The sequence below is a fragment of the Balaenoptera borealis genome (assembly GCF_965194805.1).
Source record: "Balaenoptera borealis genome assembly, chromosome: X".
Lineage (NCBI taxonomy): Eukaryota > Metazoa > Chordata > Mammalia > Artiodactyla > Balaenopteridae > Balaenoptera > Balaenoptera borealis.
Genome location: NC_138881.1, coordinates 7,870,798 through 7,898,391, shown reverse-complemented (window position 1 = coordinate 7,898,391; position 27,594 = coordinate 7,870,798). Strand labels below are relative to the sequence as shown.

Below are 27,594 nucleotides of genomic sequence, written 5' to 3'. Positions count from 1 at the left end.
AGACCACAACTACAGAGCCCACACGCCCTGGAGCCTGTGCGCCACAACTAGAGAGAGAAAACCCGCCAACCACAACTAGAGAGAAGCCCACGCGCCACAACGAAAAGATCCCGCACGCCTCAACGAAGATCCCGTGTACTGCAGCTAAGACCCGCCGCAGCCAAAAATAAATAAATAAATAAATAAATAAATAATAAAATAAATTTAAAAAAAAAAAGGAAATCTAAACTCCTCTTCATGGTCTACTCAGTCGTTCCCAATGCAGCCCCATTGTCCACGTGGCCGGACTCATCTCTAGTCCTCCCCTTCCGTGAATCTGCCACCAAACCTTAGAGCTCCTTGAACTGCCTAAATGTGCCACGGTCTTTCACGCCTCTGTGACCTAAAAAAGAGTCACTCGTGATGAGAATCCTTTCCCCTTCCTCTGCCTGGCAAATTCTTAGTCATCCTTCAAGACCCCACTGAAATCCCACCCTCTCTAAAAACTCCCTCCCTAACCATCCCTCCTAAATGATCCCACAGCACTTGATACATAACTTTACTGCAGCCCATAAAAATATATATTGATTGCCTACTAGAGGCCAGGCACTGTAATATGTGCTTTCATACACACACAGCCCCATTTAATCTTCTGGTATAATTAACTCCATCCTTACAGATGAGAAGATGGGGTCCAGAAATGGCACCCCAAAAGTCAGCCAGCCTAAAGGTGTCAAAGTCAGGATATACCCGATCTGTCTGGTTCCAGAGCCCCCTCCTTGCCCTCCACACCACACCTCTGTAGGACACAACCTTCCACCCAAAGCACCTGGTATTATAATTACCTGTCCATATCTCTGCCTCTCCCACCAGCCCTTCTCTTCTCTAGAACCTAGCTCAGCACATGACACATGAACCCAAGCTCTAGCTCAGTGACTGTCCGATGAAAGCATGGCCCAGCCCTCCAAAGGGATTCCCCTCAAAGTGTCCTTATGAACAGCATGTACCTTTCTGTGTCTGTCGGTGTCCCGTGACTTCTCCCTCAGCCAGTCGATGGTGTGGAAGTCCTCATACGTCCCCACATCAGGGAATGGCTCGTCAAGGAAATCCATCAGGTTTCCAGAGCCACTCATCGCTCCTGCATTGACCATGCTACTTACACCTGGGAGAGAAAACCTGCCGTTAAAAACATAAGCAGAACATCTGCACAGACCTGGCAGAACAATCCACGTGCACTCTTTTCTTGTACAGGAAAGACATTTCAGCATAGGCACCTCTGCTGTGATGAAAGATACATATAGTCTGTCTTAGTGAGCACAGGCTGCTAAAACAAAAATACCATAGATTGGGTGGCTTATCAACAACACATATTTATTTCTCACAGTTCCGGAGGCTGCGAAGTCCAAGATCAAGGCACTCAGAGATTCAGTGTGTGGTGAGAGCCCACTTCCTGGTCCACAGATGGCCATCTACTCACTGTGTCCTCGTCTGGTGGAGCTCTCTGGGGTCTCTTTCACAAGGGCACTAATCCCATCCATGGGGGCTCAGTTTTCATGACCTCATCACCTCCCAAAGGCCCCTCCTCCCAATACCATCACATTGGGGATCCTCCTACCATCACATTGGGGATTAGGTGTCGACATATGAATTTTGGGGAGACACAAACGTTAATTTCTCTTTTTTAACTTTTTATTTTATATTGGAGTATAGTTGATTAACAATGTTATGACAGTTTCAGGTGTACAGTAAAATGATTCAGTTATACATATACATGTATCTTTTTCCAATTCTTTTCCCATTTAGGTTGTTACAGGATATTGAGCAGAGTTCCCTGTGCTATACAGTAGGTCCTTGTTGGTTACCTATTTTAAATATAGCAGGGTGTACATGTCAATCCCCAACTCCCTAACTATCCCTTTCCTCCACCCTTCCCCTCAGTAACCATAAGTTCATTCTCTAAGTCTGTGAGTCTGTTTCTGACAAATGTTACTTTCTTATTATTCGTGGTAGTTATGTGCTATAAAGTCACCATGGCCACCGAATTAGTGAGTACTAAATCACCGTCCCCAACAGGAATACAGGGTTAGGTTCCTTCGAGCCTCTGGTCACAACATTTTCATCAACCAATCGGTATACAACCTTGTTTTGTGTGTTTCTGTTTAAAGACACCTTATCAAATATATGTTGTTGGTTCATCCACACTGAACTCACAGCCAACAGCACCGTCGCTCACGCTGCAGGAAGCTTGTCTAACACACGTATTTTCTCCATAAGGCCCAGCACGGCCTTCCCGTGCTTAGAAACACTACAGGCACGCCTGCCCTGCATTTCAAGGCCACTGGAAACAGCAAAATTACCAATAAAAAAAGCACAAAAATGCGAAAAATATGGCACTAAAGAGACTGTGAAAAGAACACTTGTTTCTGGTCTGGGAACTGAAACAAGACAGCAGAGCACCGATTTCTCCAACCTCAGCTAGGATCGTGCATTTCTGGCAACTCAGACTTTTTGAGGCTCTGCACGCGCACTGTGTGAATGACCGGGCAAGCGCCCCACGTATTGCTCTGGATGTTACAAATACATTTTAGTGAGCAGGCAAATTCACAAACACGGAACCGCTCATAATGAGGGTCAACTATATCCATTTCTGGAAAACCTCACGTTCTGCAAAAGCAGGGCATCAACATGAGAGGCCTGGGGGAAATAGGGCTGAGGCATACCACTCAAAACCAAATCATTGTAGTCAAACCAGTAACCGGTTCTCCTGGGAGATAAAGCGGACCACTGAGACAGACAACCTCTGCGGTTGTCACTGCGGATATTCAAGATGTACAGCAACAGCAGAGTGAAAATGCTAAGACTTAACTCACTGGTGGGAGGCAAGGTGATCCACAGAGGGAGTGGTCCTCTGCACCGGGGGGCGGGGGGGATGCCATGGGGATAACAAGGAGGCAGGACAACCTGCCACGTGAGCCATGCTATGGTCTGAACGTGTGTGTCCCCCCACCCAAATTCATACATTGAAATCCTAACCCCCAAAGGATGGTATTAGAAGGTGGGGTCTTTGGGAGGTGATTGGGTCATAAGGGCAGTACCTTCAAGAATGGGACTAGTGCCCTTATAAAAGAGGCCCCAGGGAGCTCCCTTGCCCCTTCCACCACGTAAGGACACAACAGGAAATCTGTGACTGGAAAAAGAACCATCACCTGACCACGCTGGCACCCTGATCTCAGACTGCCAGCCTCCAGAGCTGTGAGGAATAAATGTCTGTTGTTTATAAGCCAACCAGTCTGTGGTATTTTGTTATAGCAGCCCGAACAGACTAAGACAAACCAAGAGCCATGCCAGGCTGGCAGCACACTGCCCCGGGCAAGCAGCCCTGAGTGCGGGCCCTCACTTCTAATCTTCCTTAAAATACAGTCAAAAGGGTGCCTGCTGCCAGGGCAGTAGCAAAGTGGAGGATTTCTTCCTTTCCTGCCTAAGATAACAATTCCACTCACATTATTCTGCCTCCCCTTGTCTGGAAAACAATCTCAAATAAACCAAGACATCTTCCATGTTGCACCACCATCAGAACCTGATTTACAGATCACACAGGAAATAATTTGACACGGAGAAAACGCTTTGCAGCAGGATCAATGCTCACCACCAGTTAGCAAGAAAAATAATACACTCTTACTAAGACAAGAGGTTGGAGTAAGCACTAAATCAAAATTTCTTTGGCAAAGAGCATGGAAATTTGAATTATAGGACGGGAACCACAAAAGTGCCGGAATAAGATGGTTAAAGAAGTGAAGGGTAGTTATTAAAATATTTGAGCATAGGCTTCTCTCAATGGCTTTATGTATTTTTATATCTGGAGGACTCAACCACGACCTGACAAAACTGCATTTTGATCAAATTGAAAAGTCGCTACAGGCAAAGGGGAGTAATCACCTTACAAGCAATAAAATGGCGATAGTTATTGATTTATTGACTGTCTGTGCAACTTTGCTACTTTAAAACTTTAAAAGTTTGAAGTCTGAGCCATGCCAAGCTGAAAACTATACCCACTGATGAATGCCCAGGGAAGAATCATATTGCAGAAGTCAGTAGCAACCAATAATAAAAGGGAAGGAATAAAATTAGAAAGCAAAGATTTCATTTTCATTTCTAGAAAAACAAGATGGTAACAGCCTTGTATTATATGCAGTAAAGAAAATCTCTGATGGGAAAAAGAAGATGGCAGGCTGCTGACCCACAATGGGTAGCCCGCGTAAGAAAATCCAAGCCAGCAGATCGAAGAATTGCAGAGACTTGGACATCCTATTAAAAAGAAGTTCATGTTACCTGAAATTTAACCAAATCTCTAGTCAAGCAACAACTCCAGGCAATAATGATTGAAACAAAAAGTCACTCTGGAGAACAAATGTATCTTTAAACTTTGATGGAGCATGTCATGGTCCTGACAATCAGACGCATAATTGGTAAAGGAAAACAAACATGATCTAATCCGTAGATCTAATTGGAGGCTTTCCTTGGGGGCCCAGAAGGAGGTGGTGACTTCGCTTCTGAAGCTCGGATTAAGAAAGACAGAAAGAGGGCATCCAGGTCAGAAATAATGGAATGAGGGAATTCCCTGGTGGTCCAGTGGTTAGGACTCTGCACTTTCACTGCTGAGGGCAGGGGTTCGAACCCTGGTCAAGGAGGTAGGATCCCGCAAGCTGTGTGGCGTGGCCAAAAAATTTAAGAAAAGAAAAGAAAAATGGAAAGAATTCTATCTGGGATCCATTGGGAGATATAGATGGATAAGAAATAAGAATCCAGCCAAACACAGGAACAAAAAGGAATGAACTCCAAGGACTTGATGAGAAATAAACTTAACCTGTGTTAAGTTCAATATGGCACCCAAAGGGATGCAAATACTGCTGACCCTTGAACAACACAGGTTTGAACTGGGTGGGTCCACTTATACGTGGATTTTTTTCAATAAATATCATACCTGTATTTTTGTTTTACAGATCTTTACCTACAGGAGGGGAAAAGTTTGTGTTCGATTAGAGAGCCCAATATGTGGAATCACAAGAACTAGGGTTTGAGTCCTGATTCTATCCGGACTGTTTCAGCTTCCTGCCCTTGGGTGAGTCATTTATCAATTCCTTTGTTTTTGAGGCAGTGAGAGCAGGATGTGGATTTTCGACTGTGCTGGGGGTCAGTGTCGCTAACTGCCACGTTGTTCAAGGGTCAACTGTAGTCATCTGCACCTTAGAGGGGAGCCCCTGCTCCTCTCACCTGGTTTTATTTCTTCCCTCCAATAAGAGCACTTCTGTTGGCAGATGACACCTCTGCTTATGACTTCAGGAAGGACAGCATCCTAGATCCTGCATCTGAGATTCCTACTTGGTCTGGATCGTCGAGGTCAGAGCACAGCAAACTGCAGCTTGTGGGCCAAATCCGGCCTGCTGCCTGGCTTTGTAAACAAGTTCTAGCAGAACACAGCCATGCCCGCTCATCTACGTATTGTCTACGGCTGCTTTCACATCGCAACGGCACAGGTTAGTAGTTATGACAAAGGCCAAATGGCCCCAAAAGCCTCAAATGTTTACTATTTGGCCATTTACAGAAAACGTTCGCTGACTCCCAATCTACACAGGGGGCTGAACACAGAAACAGCTCAGATTCTCTACCTGTCCCTGCATCTACAGCATTTTCAGTGGGACCTGGCGGCTCCTCTTCATTAAGAGGTAGAGTCTATTTCTCCAGCTCTTGAGTCAGGGCTGGCCTTGGGACATGCAGTGGAAGTGACAGCATGCATGTACTGAGTCTAGACCCCAAAGGCGACGCGGCCTCTGCTTTCTTCCTTGGCCTTCTGCCATGAGCAGAAGCCTAGGCTAGATGCTGGAAGATGAGCGACCGACCACATGGAGTCAGGGTGGGTCACCTCAACTGAGGCCACCCTAGATCATCCAGGCTCGCCAAGCACAGATTCATGAGTGAGCCCAGCCAAGAGCAGCTGGGTCTGACCCAATCAAACCACCCGGCTGACCTGCAGACCGTGAGAAAAATGAATGGTTATTGTTTTAAGCCACCGGGTTTTTTGGAAAGAGTTGTCATGTAGATGTAGCAGCATCATAACAATGTCTAACAGGTATGATTTACGAGGGCTCCGAGGGAGAGGAGAAATGAAGATGGCTAAGTTAGCTGCAAGGGAGGAGGACTGGGGCAGCAACAGACGACACAACTGGCAACAGAGACAGGATGGAATCGAACTTCACACTGGAGGGGTCCACCCTGAAAAAAGAGCATCTCTCTTACACAACCATATTTACCTACAAAGGGACTTTGGAAGACACAAAGGACACCTAGGTCTTTTATCCAATCCTTAAAGGCAAGAAAGATCTATAGAGTATGAGGGTAGCTGTGGGCTTTTCATATTCAACAAGCTATCCTAGCTTGTTGAATGTTTTTAATCACAAAACGGTGTTGAATTTTGTCAAATGTTTTTTCTGCATCTATTGAGATGATTATGTGATTTTTATTCTTCATTCTGTTAATGTAGTGTATCACATGGGTTGATTTTCAGATGTTGAACCATCATGGCACCTAGTGATAAATCCCATTTGGTCATGGTGTATGATCCTTTTAATATGCTGTTGAATTCAGTTTGTAGTATTTTGTTGTGGATTTTTGCATCTATACTCATCAGGGATACTGGTCTCCAATCTTCTTTTCTTGTAGTGTCTTTTTCTGGCTTTGGTATCAAGGTAATGCTGGCCTCATAAAAGAGTTTGGAAGTGTTCCCTCTTCTTCAATTTCTTTTGGAAGAGTTTGAAAAGAAACTGAATTAATTCTTCTTTAAAAATTTGGTAGAATTCACCAATGAAACCATCTGGTCCTGGGCTTTTCTATGTTAGGAGGTTTTTTGTTTGTTTTTTTAAAATTTTATTTATTTATTTATTTATTTATGGCTGTGTTGGGTCTTAGTTCCTGTGCAAGGGCTTTCTCCAGTTGCAGCAAGCAGGGGCCACTCTTCATCGCAGTGCGTGGGCCTCTCACTATCGCGGCCTCTCTTGTTGCAGAGCACAGGCTCCAGACGCGCAGGCTCAATAATTGTGGCTCACGGGCCTAGCTGCTCCGTGGCATGTGGGATCTTCCCAGACCAGGGCTCGAACCCATGTCCCCTGCATTGGCAGGAAGACTCTCAACCACTGCGCCACCAGGGAAGCCCTGTTGGGAGGTTTTTGATCACAAAGTCCACCTCTTCACTAGTTACAGGTCTGTTCACATTTTCTATTTTTCGTTATTCAGTCTTGGCAGGTTGTATATTTCTAGCCATTTATCATTTTTTTTCTACATTATCCAGTTTCCTGGTGTATAACTGCTTATAGTAGTCTCTTATAATCCTTTTTATTTTTGTGGCATCAGTTGCAATGTCTCCTCCTTCATTGCTGATTTTATTTATCTCAGTCTTCTCCCTTTTTTTCTTAGTCTAGCTAAAGCTTTGTCAATTTTGTTGACCTTTAACAAAAAGATGGTGCTATTTAACAAAAAATTGATGTTAACACCAACTCTTAGTCTCGTTGATTTTTCAACTGCTTTTCTATTCTGTATTTCATTTATTTCCCCTAATCACTATTATGTCCTTCCTTCTGCTACCTATGGGCTTAGTTTGTTCTTTTTTTGGTCATTGAGGTGTAAAGTCAGGTTGTTTATTTAGAATCTTCTTTTTAAATGTAGGTGTTTATCACTATAAACTTCCCTCTTAATACTGCTTTTGCTGCATCCCGTAAGTTTTGGTATGTTGTGTTTTTGTTTTCATTTGTCTCAAGATATTTTCTAATTTTCCTTTTGATTTCTTCTATGACCCACTGGTTGTTCAAGAGTGCATTGTTTCATTTCCATATGTTTGTGAACTTTCCTATTTTCCTTCTGCTGATTTATAGTTTCATTCCATTGTGATCAGAAAGCATACCTGGTATAATTTCAATCTTCTTAAATTTGTTGAGACTTATTCTGTGACATAACATGCGATCTATTCTGGAGAATGTTGTGTGTGCTTGAGAAGAATGTGTATTCTGCTACTGTTGGGTGGAACATTCGACAATGTCTGTTAGGTCCACTTGGTCTATACCATTGTTCAAGGCCTCTGTTTCTTCTGGCCATCTTGCTCTCTTTTGGTTGTCATTTGCATGGAATATCTTTTTCTATCCTTTCACTTTCAGCTTCTATTTGTCCTTAAGTCTAAAGTGAGTCTCTTACAGCCTGCATAGAGTTGGATCTCGGTTTTTTTAATCCATTCAGCCATTTGAAGTCTTTTGATTAGGGAGTTTAATCCATTTACATTTAAAATAATTATTGATATGGAAGATCTTACTACTGTCATTTTGTTCGTTGTTTTCTGCCTGTCTTGTAGCTCTTTTGTCCCTCTTTTCCTTTCTTGCTGTCTGCCTTTGTGTTTCATTTGATTTTTTTCTTTGGTAGGAACATGCTTTGATCCCTTTTCATTTTCTTTTGTGTATCTTCTATAAGTATTTTCTTGTGGTTACCATGGGGCTTACATAAAACATAGTGATAAAAATTTATTTTAAGTTGATAACAACTTACTTCAATCACATACAGAAACTCTACACTTTTACCTCTCCCCCCATACACATTTTATATTATTGATGTCATGAGTTACATATTTTTATATTGTGCATCCGTTAATATATTTTATAGGTATAGTTCTTTTTTATACTTTCTTTTTTTAACTTCTATACCAGAATTCAGTGATTTACACACCTCCACTGCAGCATTACAGTATTCTGCATTTGTCCATATGATTACCAGCGAGCTTTAGACTTTCAAACGTTTATGTGTTGCTGTTTAGCATCCTTTCATTCCACCTCAAAGGACTCCCTTTAGCATTTCCTATAAGGCAAGTCTAGTGGTGATGAACTCCCTCAGCTTTTGTTTATCTGGGAGTCTTTATCTATCCTTGATTTTGTTAAGGACAGTTTTGCCAGATATAGTATTCCTGGTTAGCTGGGGTTTCTTTTTTTTCTTTTTTCCAGCACTTTGAATATATCATCCCACTCCCTTATGGCCTGCAAGCGTTCTGCTGAGAAATCCAATGACAGTCTTATGGGGGAGCCTTTGTATGAGATGAGTGGATTTCTCTTGTTGCTTTCACAGTTCTATCTTTGACTCTTGACAGTCTGATTACAATGTGACTCAGTGTGGACTTCTTTGGTTCATCTTTTATAGAATCTGTTCGGTTTCTTGAATCTGGATGCCCATTTTCCTTCCCAGATTTGGTAAGTTTCTGTCACTATTTCTTTAAATAAGCTTTCTGCCCTTTTCTTTCTCTTCTTCTTCTGAGACTCCCATATGCATGTACTTGTTCACCTGATGGAGTCCCATAAGTCCCTTAGGCTTCCTTCTTTCTTTTTTTTTTTTTTGTCCTCTGACTGGATAATTTCCAATTACCTGCTTTTGAGGTCACTGATTCTTTCTTCTGTTTGATCAAGTCTGTTGTTGAACACCTCTAGTGAGGTTTTCTGTTCTGCTATTATATTCTTCAGCTCCAAAATTTGTTTCTTTTTTATATTTTCTATCTCTTTGTTAAAATGCTCGTTTTATTCATGGATTGTTTTCCTGAGCTTGTTGAGCATCTTTATGACAGTTTACTTTGAATTCTGTATCAGGTAAATCATATACCTGTGATTCTTTGGGATTGGTTTCTGGATATTTGTTTCTTTGGTTGAGTCGTGTTTTGTCTATTTCTTTCAACTTTTGTATTGGTATCTACACATGTGAAAAAACAGCCACCTCTCCGAGTCTTTACAAACTAGTTTTGTACAGGGAAGGACCTGCACGAATCAGCCCAACTAGAGAATCTGGAGGCCTCTCAAACCTTTTCTGCTGATGCAGACTTGTGCATGTAAAGTCCTAATTAAAGGAATTTGCCAGTTTGTTTATTTGTTCACGAGATCATAATCTCTTGCTCCCTCTGTGCCTGTCCTTGGCGCTGCCAGTTCTCTGGTTCTATAGCAGCAAGCCGCCTCACTCTCCTGGGTTCTCAGTGGCAACCAGGAAGCTCCTTGTCAGTACCTCACATCAGACCAAAGAGAAATCAGCTCCTCAGGCAGCCCTGCAAAAATCCAGAGAGCTGGATACAAACTCCACTTCTCTTCCTGTCTCTTGCTCCAAGTGAGGAATGAAGGTAAACAGAAACCAGTCCCTCAGGCTGCCCTCAGAAAAGCCAGGACACTGGAGGCACTCTTCACTCCTCTCCCTCATGACTGAGAAGTCTCAAGTTGAGGGTCTTCTCCCAATCATGCAAATCCATGCCAGCTGCCGCAAGCCACCCACCACTTGCATTGTTCTCAGCTACCCTCAGGCCTCCAGCCCATGCTGGTTCCATCAGTGCTGTAAGTGGGGAGGAAGGCGAGCCCTGAGGTAGGGCTCTGAAAGGTTGAGATGTTGGAGACACGTTCTACTCTCTCTTTCCCCAGGAGGAGAAATTGCAGGCAGTTTCTCTCAGTGCTGAGCTGTGCCATCTTGGAGGATGGGCCGACACAGGTAAAGTGAAGTCACTCCTCTTACCTGTTTCAAAGCAACTGTTTTTGGCTTTGTGCTCTCCTGGGGTCCTGCAACTTCCTGACTGGAATCTGGAATTCTCATAAAGGTCTCTACATCATTGCTATTGGTGTTTCTGTGAGGGAACAATGGCCGCGGCCTTCTATCTTACCATTTTGCTGATGTCACTCTGCCCCAAAGCATTATCAGAACTCCTAATTACACTGTGGCTGGAACATCTTCCCACTCCACCATGACCCTCTGCAGTGACGAACAATGACTTACTTATATTTGCACTCCCATCACTGTGTCTGGCATGTGGTCAATGTTCACTAAAGTGTTTTGAGTTCATTTAAGTGTGTGGTTATCTCTGAACCACTGGGGTAACAAAGGCAAGGCCCCATTACAGAATTTTTGTAGGTTCCATCTACGCACCTACCAAAAATGTCTAAGTCACAATTTTATCATAAATAGGATAAATAGACTCACAAATAAATATGTGAGCAGATGAGACAGCCTAGAAAAAAAAAGAGTACAAAGGGAATTAGCTTGTCAGTTTGACTCCTGCACAATCTCATGAGTCCAGACCAGTCTCCTCTGCATTGACATCCTCAGGATGATTTGGGGGACCTCTAACCCTCAGACAAGGATGGCAAGAGCCACCAAGAACATCCCCAAGAAGTCCCTGGTTCTGTGCCATGGCTTCGAGGAGCACTTCAGGTACAGAGAACTGAGAGCACCTTTCCTGAAAATTCTAGTCCACGCCTCATTTTGAGTTAATAAATCAGCATTCAAGTTAACGACAAAGTTTCTTTTAACAGTTTTTGGTTTGTTCATCCTCTTAAATCTGATTGGTTCTGCTTCCCGGGAAAAACCAGACTTCTGTGCTAAGGTCCAGGCCATGTGCAGGAGTAATGGTCCCAACTTATGTCTGCCATGGGGTTCTACCCAAGCCTTAAACTCTCTGTGCCTCAATTTCCTCATCTGTAAAATCGGTACAGTAATAGTTCATATCCCTCCTGGGCTCATCAGGCATCTTTTCCGACCACAATGCTATGAGATTAGAAATCAATTACAGGAAAAAAACTGTAAAAAACACAAACACCTGGAGGCTAAACACTATACTACTAAATAACCAAGAGATCACTGAAGAAATCAAAGAAAAAATTAAAAAATACACAGAAACAAATGACAACAAAAACACAACAACTCAAAACCTATGGGATGCAGCAAAAGCAGTTCTAAGAGGGAAGTTTATAGCAATTCAATCTCACTTCAAGAAACAAGAAAAATCTCAAATAAACAATCTAACCTTAAACCTAAAGCAACTAGAGAAAGAAGAACAAAAAAAAACCCCCAAAGTTAGTGGAAGGAAAGAAATCATAAAGATCAGAGAAGAAATAAATGAAATAGAAAAGAAGAACACAATAGCAAAGATCAATAAAACTAAAAGTTGGTTCTTTGAGAAGATAAACAAAATTGATAAACCTTTAGCCAGACTCTAAGAAAAAAAGAGAGAGGATTTAAATCAATAAAATCATAAATGAAAAAGGAGAAATTACAACTGACACCGCAGAAATACAAAGGATCATAAGAGACTACTACAAGCAACTATATACCAATAAAATGGACAACCTGGAAGAAATGGATAAATTCTTAGAAAGATATAACTTTCCAACACTGAACTAGGAAGAATTAGAAAATACAAACAGACCAATCACAAGTAATGAAATTGAAACTGTAATTAAAAATCTTCCAGCAAATAAAAGTCCAGGACCAGATGGCTTCACAGGTGAATTCTATCAAACATTTACAGAATAGCCAACACCTATCCTTCTCAAACTCCCCCAAAAAGTTGCAGAGGGAGGAACACTTCCAAACTTGTTCTATGAGGCCACCATCACCCTGACACCAAGACCAAAGATATCACAAAAAAAGAAAATTACAGACCAATATCATTGATGACCATAGAGGCAAAAAACATCAACAAAATTCTAGCAAACAGAATCCAACAACACATTAAAAGGATCATACACCATGATCAAGTGGGATTTATCCCAGGGATTCAAGGATTCTTCAATAGATGCAAATCAATCAATGTGATACACCATATTAACAAAGTGAAGAAGAAAAACCATATGATCATCTCAATAGATGCAGAAAAAGCTTTTGACAAAATTCAACACCCATTTATGATAAAAACTCTCCAGAAAGTGGGCATAGAGGGAACCTACCTCAACATAATAAAGGCCATATACGACAAACCCACAGCAAACATCATTCTCAATGGTGAAAAACTGAAAGCATTTCCTCTAAGATCAGGAACGAGACAAGGATGTCCACTCTCACCACTATTATTCAACATAGTTCTGGAAGTCCTAGCCACGGCAATCAGAGAAGAAAAAGAAATAAAAGGAATACAAATTGGAAAAGAAGAAGTAAAACTGTCACTCTTTGCGGATGACATGATACTATACATAGAGAATCCTAAAACTGCCACCAGAAAACTGCTAGAGCTAATTAATCAATATGGTAACGTTGCAGGATACAAAATTAATGCACAGAAATCTCTTGCCTTCCTATACACTAATGATGAAAAATCTGAAAGAGAAATTATGGAAACACTCCCATTTACCATTGCAACAAAAAGAATAAAATACCTAGGAATAAACCTACCTAGGGAGACAAAAGACCTGTATGCAGAAAACTATAAGACACTGATGAAAGAAATTAAAGATGATACCAACAGATGGAGAGATATACCATGTTCTTGGATTGGAAGAATCAACATTGTGAAAATGAGTATACCACCCAAAGCAATCTACAGATTCAATGCAATCCCTATCAAATTACCAATGGCATTTTTTACGGAGCTAGAACAAATCATCTTAAAATTTGTATGGAGACACAAAAGACCCCGAATAGCCAAAGCAGTCTTGAGGCAAAAAAATGGAGCTGGAGGAATCAGACTCCCTGACTTCAGACTATACTACAAAGCTACAGTAATCAAGACAACATGGTACTGGCACAAAAACAGAAACATAGATCAATGGAACAAGATAGAAAGCCCAGAGATTAACCCACGCACCTATGGTCAACTAATCTATGACAAAGGAGGCAAAGATATACAATGGAGAAAAGACAGTCTCTTCAATAAGTGGTGCCGGGAAAACTGGACAGCTACATGTAAAAGAATGAAATTAGAATACTCCCTAACACCATACACAAAAATAAACTCAAAATGGATTAGAGACCTAAATATAAGACTGGACACTATAAAACTCTTAGAGGAAAACATAGGAAGAACACTCTTTGACATAAATCACAGCAAGATCTTTTTTGATCCACCTCCTAGAGTAATGGAAATAAAAACAAAAATAAACAAGCGGGACCTAATGAAACTTCAAAGCTTTTGCACAGCAAAGGAAACCATAAACAAGACGAAAAGACAACCCTCAGAATGGGAGAAAATATTTGCAAACGAATCAACGGACAAAGGATTAATCTCCAAAATATATAAACAGCTCATTCAGCTCAATATTAAAGAAACAAACACCCCAATCCAAAAATGGGCAGAAGACCTAAATAGACATTTCTCCAAAGAAGACATACAGACGGCCACGAAGCACATGAAAAGATGCTCAACATCATTAATTATTAGAGAAATGCAAATCAAAACTACAATGAGGTATCACCTCACTCCTGTTAGAATGGGCATCATCAGAAAATCTACAAACAACAAATGCTGGAGAGGGTGTGGAGAAAAGGGAACCCTCTTGCACTGTTGGTGGGAATGTAAATTGATACAGCCACTATGGAGAACAATATGGAGGTTCCTTAAAAAACTAAAAATAGAATTACCATATGACCCAGCAATCCCACTACTGGGCATATACCCAGAGAAAACTGTAATTCAAAAAGACACATGCACCCGAATGTTCATTGCAGCACTATTTACAATAGCCAGGTCATGGAAGCAACCTAAATGCCCATCAACAGACGAATGGATAAAGAAGTTGTGGTACATATATACAATGGAATATTACTCAGCCATAAAAAGGAACGAAATTGAGTCATTTGTTGAGACGTGGATGGATCTACAGACTGTCATACAGAGTGAAGTAAGTCAGAAAGAGAAAAACAAATATCGTATATTAATGCATGTATGCGGAACCTAGAAAAATGGTACAGATGAGCCAGTTTGCAGGGCAGAAGTTGAGACACAGATGTAGAGAATGGACATATGGACACCAAGGGGGGAAAACTGCGGTGGGGTGGGGATGGTGGTGTGCTGAACTGGGCGATTGGGATTGACATGTATACACTGATGTGTATAAAATTGATGCCTAATAAGAACCTGCAGTATAAAAAAACAAACAAACAAAACAACTAATACTAAACTTTCATTGGGTTATTTGTATGGAAATATGTTAATATAAATGTTTCAGACATTACATGAAATTTCTAAAAATCTTATAATTGTATTTGTATGGAAATATGTATGGAAATATGTTAATATAAATGTTTCAGACATTACATGAAATTTCTAAAAATCTTATATGTTCTGGTATAATGTTATAAGTAATAATCCTAGTTATTACTTTAAAATGTATATCTCAGAAATAACTAATATTCTTGTCAACTGCATTATTATGAACTTTCATCAAATCTTTAACCGTGGTCATTTTTAAGTCTTTTGTCATTTACAGACAGTTCTGGGTGTACTCTGATGATTTTGCAAATATGTTCCTATAAAAGGGTTTCATCTTCAAGAAATTCATGGAAAAGACTCTGACAAGTACAGGTTTCTGGTAACTGACTGTACTGCTGAACTGAATGAATAAGCATTTCCAGAACTCTAATGAAAAACTGATGAACTCATAAAAGTGCTAACAAAAGATCAAGATGAAAAAAAAAATTAATTACATGGGACTGAGTGAACTGATGAGGATGAGTATAATTTTTGTGACTTTCTGTCTGAATTAAAAAAAAAAATCCCACAAGGACTCAGAGGCAAAGAATATACAAATCAATTTTCACTGCAAAGTAAAGGAGCTGTTACAGTGGAGGATTACTGGACTGAATGTCAATATTATGACATAGTATGAGTGTGTTTCATGTTTGGTAATTGCAATCATTGTTGCTTTTGTTGTGGTCATCCATGTACAATGCTTGGTGTCAGTCTATTTATCTCTTGTAAAAATAAAATACAGTGTGTGTGTGTGGAAAAAAAAAAAAAGACAGTATGGAACTGGCACAAACACAGAAATATAGATCAATGGTACAGGACAGAAAGCCCAGAGATAAACCTACGCACCTCTGGTCAAAAAATCTATGACAAAGGAGGCAAGGATATACGATGGAGAAAAGGCAGTCTCTTCAATAAGTGGTGCTGGGAAAACTGGACAGCTACATGTAAAAGAATGAAATTAGAACACTCCCTAACACCATACACAAAAATAAACTCAAAATGGATTAAAGACCTAAATGTAAGACCAGGCACTATAAAACTCTTAGAGGAAAACATAGGAAAAACACTCTTTGACATAAATCACAGCAAGATCTTTTTTGACCCACCTTGTAGAATAATGAAAATAAAAACAAAAATAAACAAATGGGACCTAATGAAACTTAAAAGCTTTTGCACAGCAAAGGAAACCAGAAACAAGACAAAAAGACAACCCTCAGAATGGCAGAAAATATTTGCAAATGAAGCAACCGACAACGGATTAATCTCCAAAATATACAAACAGCTCATGCAGCTCAATAACAAACAAACAATCCAATCAAAAAATGGGCAGAAGGCCTAAATAGACATTTCACCAAAGAAGACATACAGATGGCCAAGAGGTACTTGAAAAGATGCTCAACATCACTAATTATTAGAGAAATGCAAATCAAAACTACAATGAGGTATCACCTCACACCAGTCAGAATGCCATCATCAAAAAACCTACAAACGGGGGCTTCCCTGGTGGCGCAGTGGTTGAGAATCCGCCTGCCAATGCAGGGGACACGGGTTCGAGCCCTGGTCTGGGAAGATCCCACATGCCGCGGAGCAACTGGGCCCGTGAGCCACAGCTACTGAGCCTGAGTGTCTGGAGCCTCTGCTCCGCAACAAGAGAGGCCGCGACAGTGAGAGGCCCGCGCATCGCGATGAAGAGTGGCCCCCACTCGCCGCAACTGGAGAAAGGCCTCACACAGAAACGAAGACCCAACACAGCCAAAAATAAAAATAATAAATAAATAATAAATTTAAAAAAAAAATTAAAAAAAAAAAACCCAAAAAACCTACAAACGGGCTTCCCTGGTGGCGCAGTGGTTGAGAATCTGCCTGCCAATGCAGGGGACACGGGTTCGAGCCGTGGACTGGGAAGATCCCACATACCGCGGAGCAACTAGGCCCGTGAGCCACAATTACTGAGCCTGCGCGTCTGGAGCCTGTGCTCCGCAACAAGAGAGGCCACAATAATGAGAGGCCTGTGCACCGTGATGAAGAGTGGCCCCCACTTGCCGCAACTAGAGAAAGCCCTCGCACAGAAACGAAGATCCAACACAGCCATAAATAAATAAATAAATAAATAAATAAATAAACCCAAAGTTTAAAAAAAAAATGGTAAAAGCTTTCTTATGAAAAAAAAAAACCTACAAACAATAAATGCTGGAGAGGGTGTGGAGAAAAGGGAACCCTCTTGCACTGGTGGTGGGAATGTAAATGATACAGCCACTATGAAGAACACTATGCAGGTTCCTTAAAAAACCAAAAATAGAACCACCATATGACCCAGCAACCCCACTACTGGGCATATACCTAGAGAAAACCATAATTCAAAAAGAGACATGCACCCCAATGTTTATTGCAGCACTATTTACAATAGCCAGGACATGGAAGCAACCTAAGTGTCCATCAACAGATGAATGGATAAAGAAGATGTGGCACATATATACAATGGAATATTATTCAGCCATAAAAAGAAACGTGATTGAGTTATTTGTAGTGAGGTGGATGGACCTAGAGTCTGTCATACAGAGTGAAGTAAGTCAGAAAGAGAAAAACAACTATTGTACGCTAACACATATATATGGAATCTAAAAAAAAAAAAAAGGTTCTGATGAACATAGGGGCAGGACAGGAATAAAGACGCAGATGTAGAGAATGGACCGAAGGACACAGGGAGGGGGAAGGGTAAGCTGGGACAAAGTGAGAGAGTGGCATGGATATATATTCACTACCAAACGTAAAATAAGATAGCTACTGGGAAGCAGCCGCGTAGCACAGGGAGATCAGCTCGGTGCTTTGTGACCACCTAGACGGGTGGGATAGGGAGGGTGGGAGGGAGACGCAAGAGGGAGGAGATATGGGGATATATGTATACGTATAAGTGATTCACTTTGTTATACAGCAGAAACTAACATACCATTGTAAAGCAATTATACTCCAATAAAGATGTTAAAAAAACAACAACAGATGAGTGGATAAAGAAGATGTGGCACATATATACAATGGAATATTACTCAGTCATAACAAAGAACGAAACTGGGTCATTTGTAGAGATGTGGATGGACCTAGAGCCTGTCGTACAGAGTGAAGTAAGTCAGAAAGAGAAAAACAAATATCGTATATTAATGCATACATGTGGAATCTAGAAAAATGGTACAGATGAACCTATTTGCAGGGCAGGAATAGAGACGCAGACATAGAGAATGGACATGTGGACACGGGGGGTGGAAGGGGAGGGTGGGACGAATTGGAAGATTAGGATTCACATAAATACACTACCACGTGTAAAATAGAGAGCTAGTGGGAACCTGCTGTGTAGCGCAGGGAGCTCAGCTCAGTGCTCTGTGATGACCTAGATGGGCGAGACGGGGGGGCGGGGAGGTCCAAGGGGGAGAGGGTATACGTATACGTATAGCTGATTCACTTTGTTGTACAGCAGAAACTAACACAACATTGTAAAGCAACTATACTCCAATAAAAAATAATAATAATAAAGTTAAAAAAAAAAAACCTTAAGTGTTTCATGAAAACACATTTTCCTTACCACCCTGCATGTTCCCTCATTCCCAAAGTTTATCTAATCAGTCCTTTGATGTCTGTAGCTCACAGAAGGGACCTGATGGATTCCAGTTCTGCTCAGGGAGATTAAGCAAGTCAAACTGAACTTTTGGGGGACCTGCTACGATTTCTGTTTACCAAGGACTCGTGAGGCCATTAAAACATGAATCTACGCCTGGCATTTTAAATATCTTCTCCTGAAAACTCCTCAAAGTGTTTACATTTATTAGAGACTATTTTCTTTCAAACGAAATACATCTACTCAAAGTGAAAGGACCACTAACCTGAGAAATTTGCGTGAATCCCATTTGGCTGTGTGACCTCCGCTGACCCCCGCTGACCCTCACCGCCCTCCTCTCAAAAACTACAGTCCTGGGCTGGACTGTTTCTCAGGTGCTTTCCACCCAGAGCAGATGACACAGAGACTGAAACTTAGTACCAGCCCCTTCCACACGCTCGGGGACAAGCAAACAATCTTTAATTCATCAAAACTTTCTGTCCCTGCACAGATATTGGTTAAGCCTCGGGAACTTTCCAGAAATTTCAGAGCTGTCTTCACTGCCAGCCGTTTCTATCAGTCATTACAGAGCAGAAAATCATGTGAAAAAACAACATACTCTTCACTGCTGGCAAAACTGAGATCATCTGAGTGGTAATCTCACATCCTCAAAAGCTATAGTGATATCTGTGAGCATTATTGCCCTTAACAGCTAGAAATGCGAACCCAAAAGTGTAACTCAGAAAAGATTATTAAAAACATAGAAAAAGCAAGCCCCAGGTAAGCAGGGGGATCTTGTAACCAGCAAGAAGCCAAGAGTCCACGCTCCTCTCCTTGGTGGAAACACATGTGCACCAGTAGCTACTAGGAAGATGCTTGTTCCCTCCAATCCAGCCAGAGGGAAACAGAGACCAGGGAAGTCGGGGCTGGCCTGGGCATAACCACAGGGCAAGTCCAGGAAGTGAGTTATCTACAGTCTTCCAACTTGCCCTGCTTTTCGTGCAACTGCTATTTTAGTAAACAGAAGTAGCAAATCTAACGTCCTCATTTTACCTACATTCTGGAAACTGCTCTGCGTTACTCATCCGGCCTGGATCTGGGGGCAGGTCTGGATTAGCTGGTGGAAAAGTCAGGCCTTCCCCCTGTCAACCTTCGAGTCACCTGTGCTTGGAAGGGCAGCACGAAAGAGCAGGCGAGGTGGCTGTCATCTTGGGACCTTTTCCTTCTGGCTCACAGAGGTGCACTATCTAATTCCAGAACATTTTCATCCTCTAAAAGTAACCCCATGCCCACAGCAGTCCCTCTCCTGGCCCAGCCCCTCGTAACCACTCATCTACTTTCCTCCTCTACAGATTTGCCTCTTCTGGACACGTCACAGAAATGGAATCATATCATATGCGGCCTTTTGTGTCTGGCTTCTTTCTCTTATTATAATGTTTTCAAGGTTTGTCCATGTTGGAGCATCAGTGCTTCACTCCGTTTTATGGCTGAAAAATACTCCGTTGTGTGGATGTACCACGTTGTGTTTGTCCGTTCATCAGCTGACGGACATCTGGGCTGTTTCCACTTTGGGGCTATTGTGACTAATGCTGCTATGATCATTCCAGTCTTCACGTAGACATGTATTTTCAGTTCTCTTGGGTAGACACCTAGGAGTAGAATTACTGGGTCATATGGTAAGTCTACGTTTAACCTTTTGAGGAGCTGCCAGACTGAAATCACTTAAGTAAGCTTTTTATTGAAAGAAACATCTATCCATAAAAAGGCAAAAGTCCTAAGTGGACACCTCCACAAATTTTCACAAAGTGAGCTCACGCATATCACCAGCACCCAGATCAAGAACAGAACGTGACCAGCCCCCAGAAGCTCCCTCATGGCCCCTTCCAGGCCCTACCCCACCCGGAAAGGGCATCACTATCCTCACACCACAGATTAATTTTGCCCGTTTTTGAACTTTATATAAATGGGATCTTTCGTTTCCAGCTTCTTCTGTTCTATATGGTGTTGTAAGATCTAGCCATGTTGTTGAGTGTATCTAATTATTGTTCATTCATTCTCTATGCTCTACAACAGTGAACTTTTTCTATTAAGGGCCAGAGAGTAAATATTTGTAGCTCTGTGGGCCACATGGCCTCTGTCGGGACTACTCAACTCTGCCACTGTCACGTAAAAGCAGCCAGAGACAGTGCACAAATTAATGGCTGGGGCTATGTGGCAATGAAACTCGATTTATCGACAATGAAGTCTGAATTTCAAATAATCTTCACCTGTAACAAAGTATTATTCTTCCTTCAGTTTCTTTCCATCATTAAAAAATATAAAAAACGTTCTTAGCTCATTTTGGCTCAGGCAGTGAGCTGGATTTGGCCCACGGGATGATGTCCTTTGCCTCTTCCTGTTCTATAGTATTCAATGGTGGAAACAGACCCCCATGAGTTTATCCCTTCTACTGTGGATGGACATTTGGCTGGTTTCCCACTTGGAGCCATGACACTATGAGCTAATCCCCAGATGACCTGGGCAGATGGAACGGAAAGTCATCACTCAGATTAAAATATTAAAAGTCTCGGAATTCCCCGGCGGTCCAGTGGTTAGGACTCTGTGCTTTCACTGCCGAGGGCCCGGGTTCGATCCCTGGTCGGGGAACTAAGATCTCGCAAGCTGCACAGTGCAGCCAAAAAAAAAAAAAAAAAACCGAAGGTCTCCAACCAGCAAGGAAGGCTGGTCACCCCAAGGGTGAGTTCCAGCAGGTTCCTCTGGCAGCGTGGGCGTGGTGAAAACTGCCACCAAAACCCCTTCCCGGCTCCATGAGCCTTTCCAGCAAGCTGGCCTCGCTGTCTTTCTCCTCCCTGTGCCCTCGCAGTAACTTAACTGCCATTCAGGGCTTGGCAAATGTTTCCTACAAAGGGCCAGATGGGAAATGTTTTCAGCTCAGGGGCCATGCAGTCTCGGTCGCAATTCATCCAGTCGGCCCTTTGGTCGTTGAAGCACAGAACTGCCCAGACAGAGCGGAAAGAAGACGTGTGCCTGTGTGCCCTGGCGTGTGACCTACAGAAACAGGCCGCGCTCGGGGGCTGCTGGGCGCTACTTGACACAAGCAGTCATGGGGCATCTGCCACCTGCCAGGCCCTTGTCCACGGTGCCAGAGCCACCGGCAGGCCTTCAAGCCTCACCTACCAACACAAGCAGCAGCGCAAGCGTCACCACCCGCTGGGAACGTACACAGATGAAGAGGCACGGCCGCCCTGCACAGGATTCTGGAAGGGAAGGATGGGACCCCGGAAATGCAACCACAGGACCTCCCGGGCGGCGTTTCAACCTGGAAGCTTTGGAGGTATAAAAGGTAGTTCTTAACACACACACATACACATCAAGGTTTCTATGATATCCTACCATCGGAAAAGTTTCTCCAACAAATTAGCTATCCTAATGCTTCAAGACACCAGATGCCCCTGGCTTGTGAATACAAATATGGTCATAGCATCACTTTGACAAAGTGGTCAAGGCCATCAGGGCTAGAGGTCACACATACTCACAAGACACCGTGAAAGGAGTGGGACACAAGGAGGAGAGGATTCGAGAACACAGAGTTCAGAGCCAGGCCTGAGATGACAACTAAAAAAAAAATACGGAAAAAAGCTTCATGTCTTACAGATTTTCCAGAAGCTCCAACAACCAATCACAAGTCACTTTTCTTGCAACCTGCATGGATTACAGCAGGCACTAAACTCAGGGCTGATGTCTGCTGGCCGCCAGCTCCTTGGTGCTGGCCGCTCCTCTGAAGGCCACCAGCCTGGGCTCCCTGGGGCTCAGAGGGGTGTCATTGCACCACTGGGCCACCAGAGGGTGCTGTGTGAGCAGCCCTGCTGCCTGGGGCAGCTGAGCCCACCGGGCGGGGCCTGCCTCCTCTCCATCTGCTCCAACCAGTACCCTGCCCTGCCTCACCCGCCATCCTTCCCTCAGCCTCCTTTAGCCCCAACTCCTGCCTCAGGTCACAGGAACTCCTGTCTCCACAGCCCATGGCTTGGGCTCTGTGCCCTGAGCAACTCAAGGGCAATTCCCGCTCCGGCCCGTGGCCACTCCTCTGTCACCTTCAGTGGCTTCTCGGCTTCTACACACCCTCTGACTCCAGTGCTTCCCGAAGTGTGCTTGCAATGGGTGGGTCTCACACAGCCTGCTGACCGAAGTCGAGATGCATCAGAATCCACAGTGTGATTCCATCTACGTGGCATCCTATAAATTATATGTTAGGTGGTGACACGGAGGCTTCGTGTTCGATCCATTAAGCCATACAGTTAGGTGTTAGGCACTTTGGGGCGTGTTTGCTATACTTTGCAATTTGAAGAAGTGTTTGAAAATGCGGGCTGCCCATCAGGAAATGCAGCTTCTTAGGCACGATTCTCACTTGTGGCTTTTGCCCAGCGCATCTGTTCCGTCTTCCGGCAATAGTAGCGTCATTTTTCTTTGGAGCACAAGCCCTTCCCCACTCCCCACGGTCCTGGAGGTTTGGGCAGAAGGGGACTACGGTGGGAAGGAAAGCTCCAGTTCGATGGGCAGGGGCTTCGGGGCTGTCTAAAAACGCTCGCTTTCTTTTGAGATGCAGAAGCGTTTGGAGAAGAAGAGGATGCCCTGGAAAGAGCCCTCTGCCAGGCCCGTGGAGGGAGGCCTGGAGGGGGAGAAACTGAAGGGGGCATGGGGGGTTAGGACACCTGGGCCCTGCAGGCCAATGTGGGTGCCTCGCCAGCCCCGCCGAGCCTGGGCTGCGCACCTGTAAGAGGGCTGAGTGCCCTCCGAGGCGGCCCGGAGACGGGCAGAGAAACGCCGGCACCTGGCATTTGCTAGATGAGCCGGTCACCGGCTAGACGGCAGTGCAGCCGAGCACTTAGCTCCGCACAGGGGTGCAAGAGCAGGCCATTCTCGCCCCCCAGAACCGTCCCTCCCCTCCATTGGGTACCAAAGCTTCCCCGCCCCACCGTGGGCACGTGACCCAGGCGGGCCAGTGACAGTCTCCAACCGCCAGGCACAGCGACCGGCTGCGGGGCGAGCAGGGGACCCATGCAGTGCCACATGCGGACGACAGCGAAAAGGAGGACCCTCCGTCCAGGGGAGTGGCTACCCTGGGGGCCGCCACCTCTGCGGCGGGTCTACCGCGGGGGGATGAGACCGGGCGACACGGACCAAAGAGGGACGGGCCAGGGGCTCCCAACAGGCAATTCTGCCCCCAGGGGTCACCGGGCACATTCTGTCACCTCGGACAGGGGCGCAGCTGGCATCTAGTGGGTGGAGGCCAGGGTTGCTGCTCAGCACCCGACAGGGACCAGGACGGCGCCAAGTGCCGCCAGCGCTGAGGTGGAGAAATTCTGCCTTCATCCGCAACTGGGCCAAACGAGCCTTTTGGGCACTTCCCTGCAGGGGGTTATATTTGGGGGCCCCAGAGTCAACTGGTGACCTTTGAACCATGTGGATTCACAGGTCATTTCTCCCCAGAGTGGCCTTCCACTGCAGGCAAGCTGTGCTTGAAGCAGTGGCAGCACCCACCAGGGCCAACTGTGTCCCTAGGCCGCCACTTGGCGGTGCCTGGAGAGAGTCCCGGCTGCCACGACTGCGGGGGAGGCCGGGGGCGCTCCCGGCATCAAGTGGGTGCGGCCAGGGATGCCGATAACCATCCCAAGTGCGCAGGACGGCCGCACAGCAAAGAGCGGCCCGCGCCAACGTCAACAGCGACACCGAGAAACTGAGCAAGCAAGGGCCGTCCCGTTCCTGCGGCCGGTTCCCTGGCTCCCGCCAACGCCACCAGTTCCCCGCGCCCTGACAGCGGGAGCGGCGCCTCTCCCGCCTTCCCGCACATCTGGCACACTGCGCAGCTGGCTAAAATGCGGATTCTGACCCAGCACGGCCACGGTAGGGCCTGAGACTCTGCATTTCTCACAAGCTGTTGCTGCCGGTCTGCGGACCACACTTTGAATATAGAAAAGGGACCGGGCTGAAGTCAGAAACCCAGGGAGGAGGGAGGCGTGAATTGGGAGACGGGCACTGACATATACACACCCTACTAGATATAAAGCAGACAGCTAGTGAGAACCTGCTGTACGGCACAGGGAACTCTACTCAGTGCTCTCTAATGGCCTATATGGGAAAAGACTCTGAAAAGAAGAAACCCGGGGAGGAGGGAGGCGTGAATTGGGAGACGGGCACTGACATATACACACCCTACTAGATATAAAGCAGACAGCTAGTGAGAACCTGCTGTACGGCACAGGGAACTCTACTCAGTGCTCTCTAATGGCCTATATGGGAGAAGACTCTGAAAAGAAGAAATCCGGGGAGCCAGGCGGGACTGAGGGCCAGAGACAGAATCACGGCCCAAGCAGATTAACAAGCCGTGGTCAGGGGCTTCCCTGGGGGCGCAGTGGTTGAGAATCCGCCTCCAATGCAGGGGACACAGGTTCGAGCCCTGCTCCGGGAAGATCCCACATGCCGCGGAGCAACTAAGCCCGTGCGCCACAACCACTGGGCCTGCGCTCTGGAGCCCACGAGCCACAGCTACTGAGCCCGAGAGCCACAACTACTGAAGCCCGCGCACCTAGAGCCTGTGCTCTGCAACAAGAGAAGCCACCGCAATGAGAAGCCCGCGCACCGCAACGAAGAGTAGCCCCCGCTCGCCGCTACTAGAGAAAGCCCACGCGCAGCAACGAAGACCCAACGCAGCCAAATTAATTAATTAAAAATTTAAAAAAAGAAGCTGTGGTCAGAGGCAGGCAGGAGGGCAGGTGTCTTGGGGGCTGAGAAAGGAGAGTTTTGAGGAGGTGCGGTGAGCAGGTCCCAGGCCAGTCCCAGCCCTGGCTGCACAGCCCAATCACCTGGGGCCTTTCACAAAGGCCCCCAACCCCAGGTCCAGTCCGGAGTAGTTAAATCCGGGTCTGGGGGCCCAGGCATCAGCACTTCTAAAGCTCCCCAGGTGCCTTCAAAGTGCAGCCTCGCAGGTGAGACCCTGAATCAGGCTGGGATGAGCCCATGAATCCCCTGGGGTCTTATTAAAATGCAGATTGTGATCCTGGAGGGGGGGTGGTGGGGAAGAGGGCAGTCTTGGAGCTCCTGCCTTTGAAGAGTGTCACACCTCAACTCGAGGGCTGCATTACCACAATCATCATCATGACAGTGTGATCCAGTGTAAACCCTTTCCCCCCAGCCCCTCCTCCTAGGGCGGCCAGGCCAGCTCCCCATCCACTCAGTTCTCTGACGGGGGAGGAAATCAGGAGCTTAAAATGAATGAGGGGACGCCGGCCTGCCTTTATTCATGCCCTGGATCTCTGTGCACACACCACCATGACACGCTTCAAAAATGCAATCCAATACAAATTCACAGCTAGCTTCAAATTACACAACAGACATGGGTCTCCCAATGTGCTCGTGTGGATAAAGAAAAAAAATTTTTTTTGCCATGCATGTTTGAGGCTATAGCAAACATTTGTTAAACATACCAGTATCTTCTGCCTCCACAATGCTCGTTCACACACTCACACTCACACTCACACACACACACACACTAAGGGACTTATGGGACTCCATCAAGTGAACAAATATATGCATATGGGAGGCTCAGAAGAAGAGAAAGAAACAGGCAGACACAGGGAGGAGGTGCCCATCCATGGCTCCCCCGGTGCCTCCTACCCGGCATGCCTGCCACACCCCAAGGAAGTTAGAGGGAAGCCTTGACCTTGGTCTTTTCACCCACAGTTGTAATACTGCCGCATGACTACATGCATGTGAACTGCCCTGGACACATGGCTCTGTCGTCCCCACCCAATTTCTAGAATAACTATTGTACCTGATGCTCCCAGTGCCCCACCCATATCCCTCAAAACCTTCCAGTGAGCTCCAGCTGATTCCCAACTGTATCTCTGCGCCTGAGGTCACTGCCTCAGGCCCCGTGGAAGGTGGCTCTGCTGGTGTGGCACACCTGAAGAGCATTATTGGGAGCAGGTATTAACCGATGACCCTCAGGAACTGGTGCATAAATACTCCCACTCCCTCGCCCCCTGAACGGGATCATTTCAAGGCATGTGTTTCGTACCTGTGCAGAAAAGACTTAGCACTGCAGGCCAGAGACTGCTCTCTTCAGAAAGGCCTGCTGGCAAGGCTGGCCCTCGGCTGGCACCTGGGAACTTGGATTCCAGGAGGGTTGACACCATCCCCAGCACTGATAAGAATGGCTCGTGGTACCTAAACTGGTTGTCCAAGTACTGTGACTGATGCCGAACCTCTGCTCTCCTTCCGGGAGTCTGGAATTTTGATACGAGCTGGACAGAGTGCCTACAGGACCAGCCCGCAGTAGAAATCTGGGCACTGAGACCAACAAGCTTCCTGGGTAGAGAGCGCGTCCCCCGTGCTGCCTCAGCTCACTGTGGGCAAAGTGAAGCACATCCTGTGGGACTCCACGGGAAGAGGACTCTGGGAGCCGGAGCCTGGTTTCCTCCAGACTTTGCCCCGTCGCCTTTTCCCTTTGCTGATTTTGCTTTATAGCCTTCCATTATAGGAGGTCACAGCAGTGAAGACAACTATACACTGGGTCCCCTAAGTCCTCCTAGTGAACCCACAGGTGACTCGGGGAGCTCGTGACACAGCAAGCATCATTTTCTAGAGTTTCCAAAGCATGGAGTTAAGCTCCAGCTGCCCACAGGGTGAGCTGCATTAACAGCCCAGGCTCTAACGGGTGCCTTCTTCTCCCGGTCGCCCCTCCCAGCGTCCCTGCAGCACCCAAGAAACGCCCTGCACCAGAATCCTCGTCTCAGGGTCCGCTTCTCAGAGAACCCAAATGAAGGCGGCATCGCGGGCCACTTTCTCTTTCTTCAGCCAGGGATGCCTTTGCCTGCATAAATCCCTGAGTGATGTTTATGGCCCTGTACAAATGGGCAAAATCTTCATGACCTAGGGCTAGGCAGAGATTTTAGGGATGACACCAAAGCACGACCCTTAAAAGAAACCAAATGGGTAAGTTGTACTAATGGGCAAAGTAAAA

At 45.1% G+C, this 27,594-nt stretch overlaps 1 protein-coding gene and 1 long non-coding RNA gene across 6 annotated transcripts in view; one reads left to right on the top strand and one right to left on the bottom strand.

The window, feature by feature from the left end:
• CLCN4 (chloride voltage-gated channel 4) overlaps window positions 1-27,594 on the bottom strand; it is an 89,498-nt gene that overhangs the window by 45,402 nt on the left and 16,502 nt on the right. For 4 of the 5 annotated variants that reach the window (XM_082375619.1, XM_082375616.1, XM_082375615.1 and 1 more), the window contains one exon: window positions 987-1,141. In XM_082375619.1, the coding sequence (XP_082231745.1) occupies window positions 987-1,130 (144 nt within the window). In that variant the 5' untranslated portion in view covers window positions 1,131-1,141. Of the gene's footprint in view, window positions 1-986; window positions 1,142-22,111; window positions 22,134-27,594 lie in introns of those variants that run through there. The other variant, XM_082375618.1, reaches the window with a different exon arrangement.
• On the top strand, window positions 1,160-15,761 carry LOC309620008. Its single transcript, XR_014239368.1, has 2 exons — window positions 1,160-6,875; window positions 7,196-15,761. It is a non-coding gene; the product is annotated as an uncharacterized lncRNA (long non-coding RNA).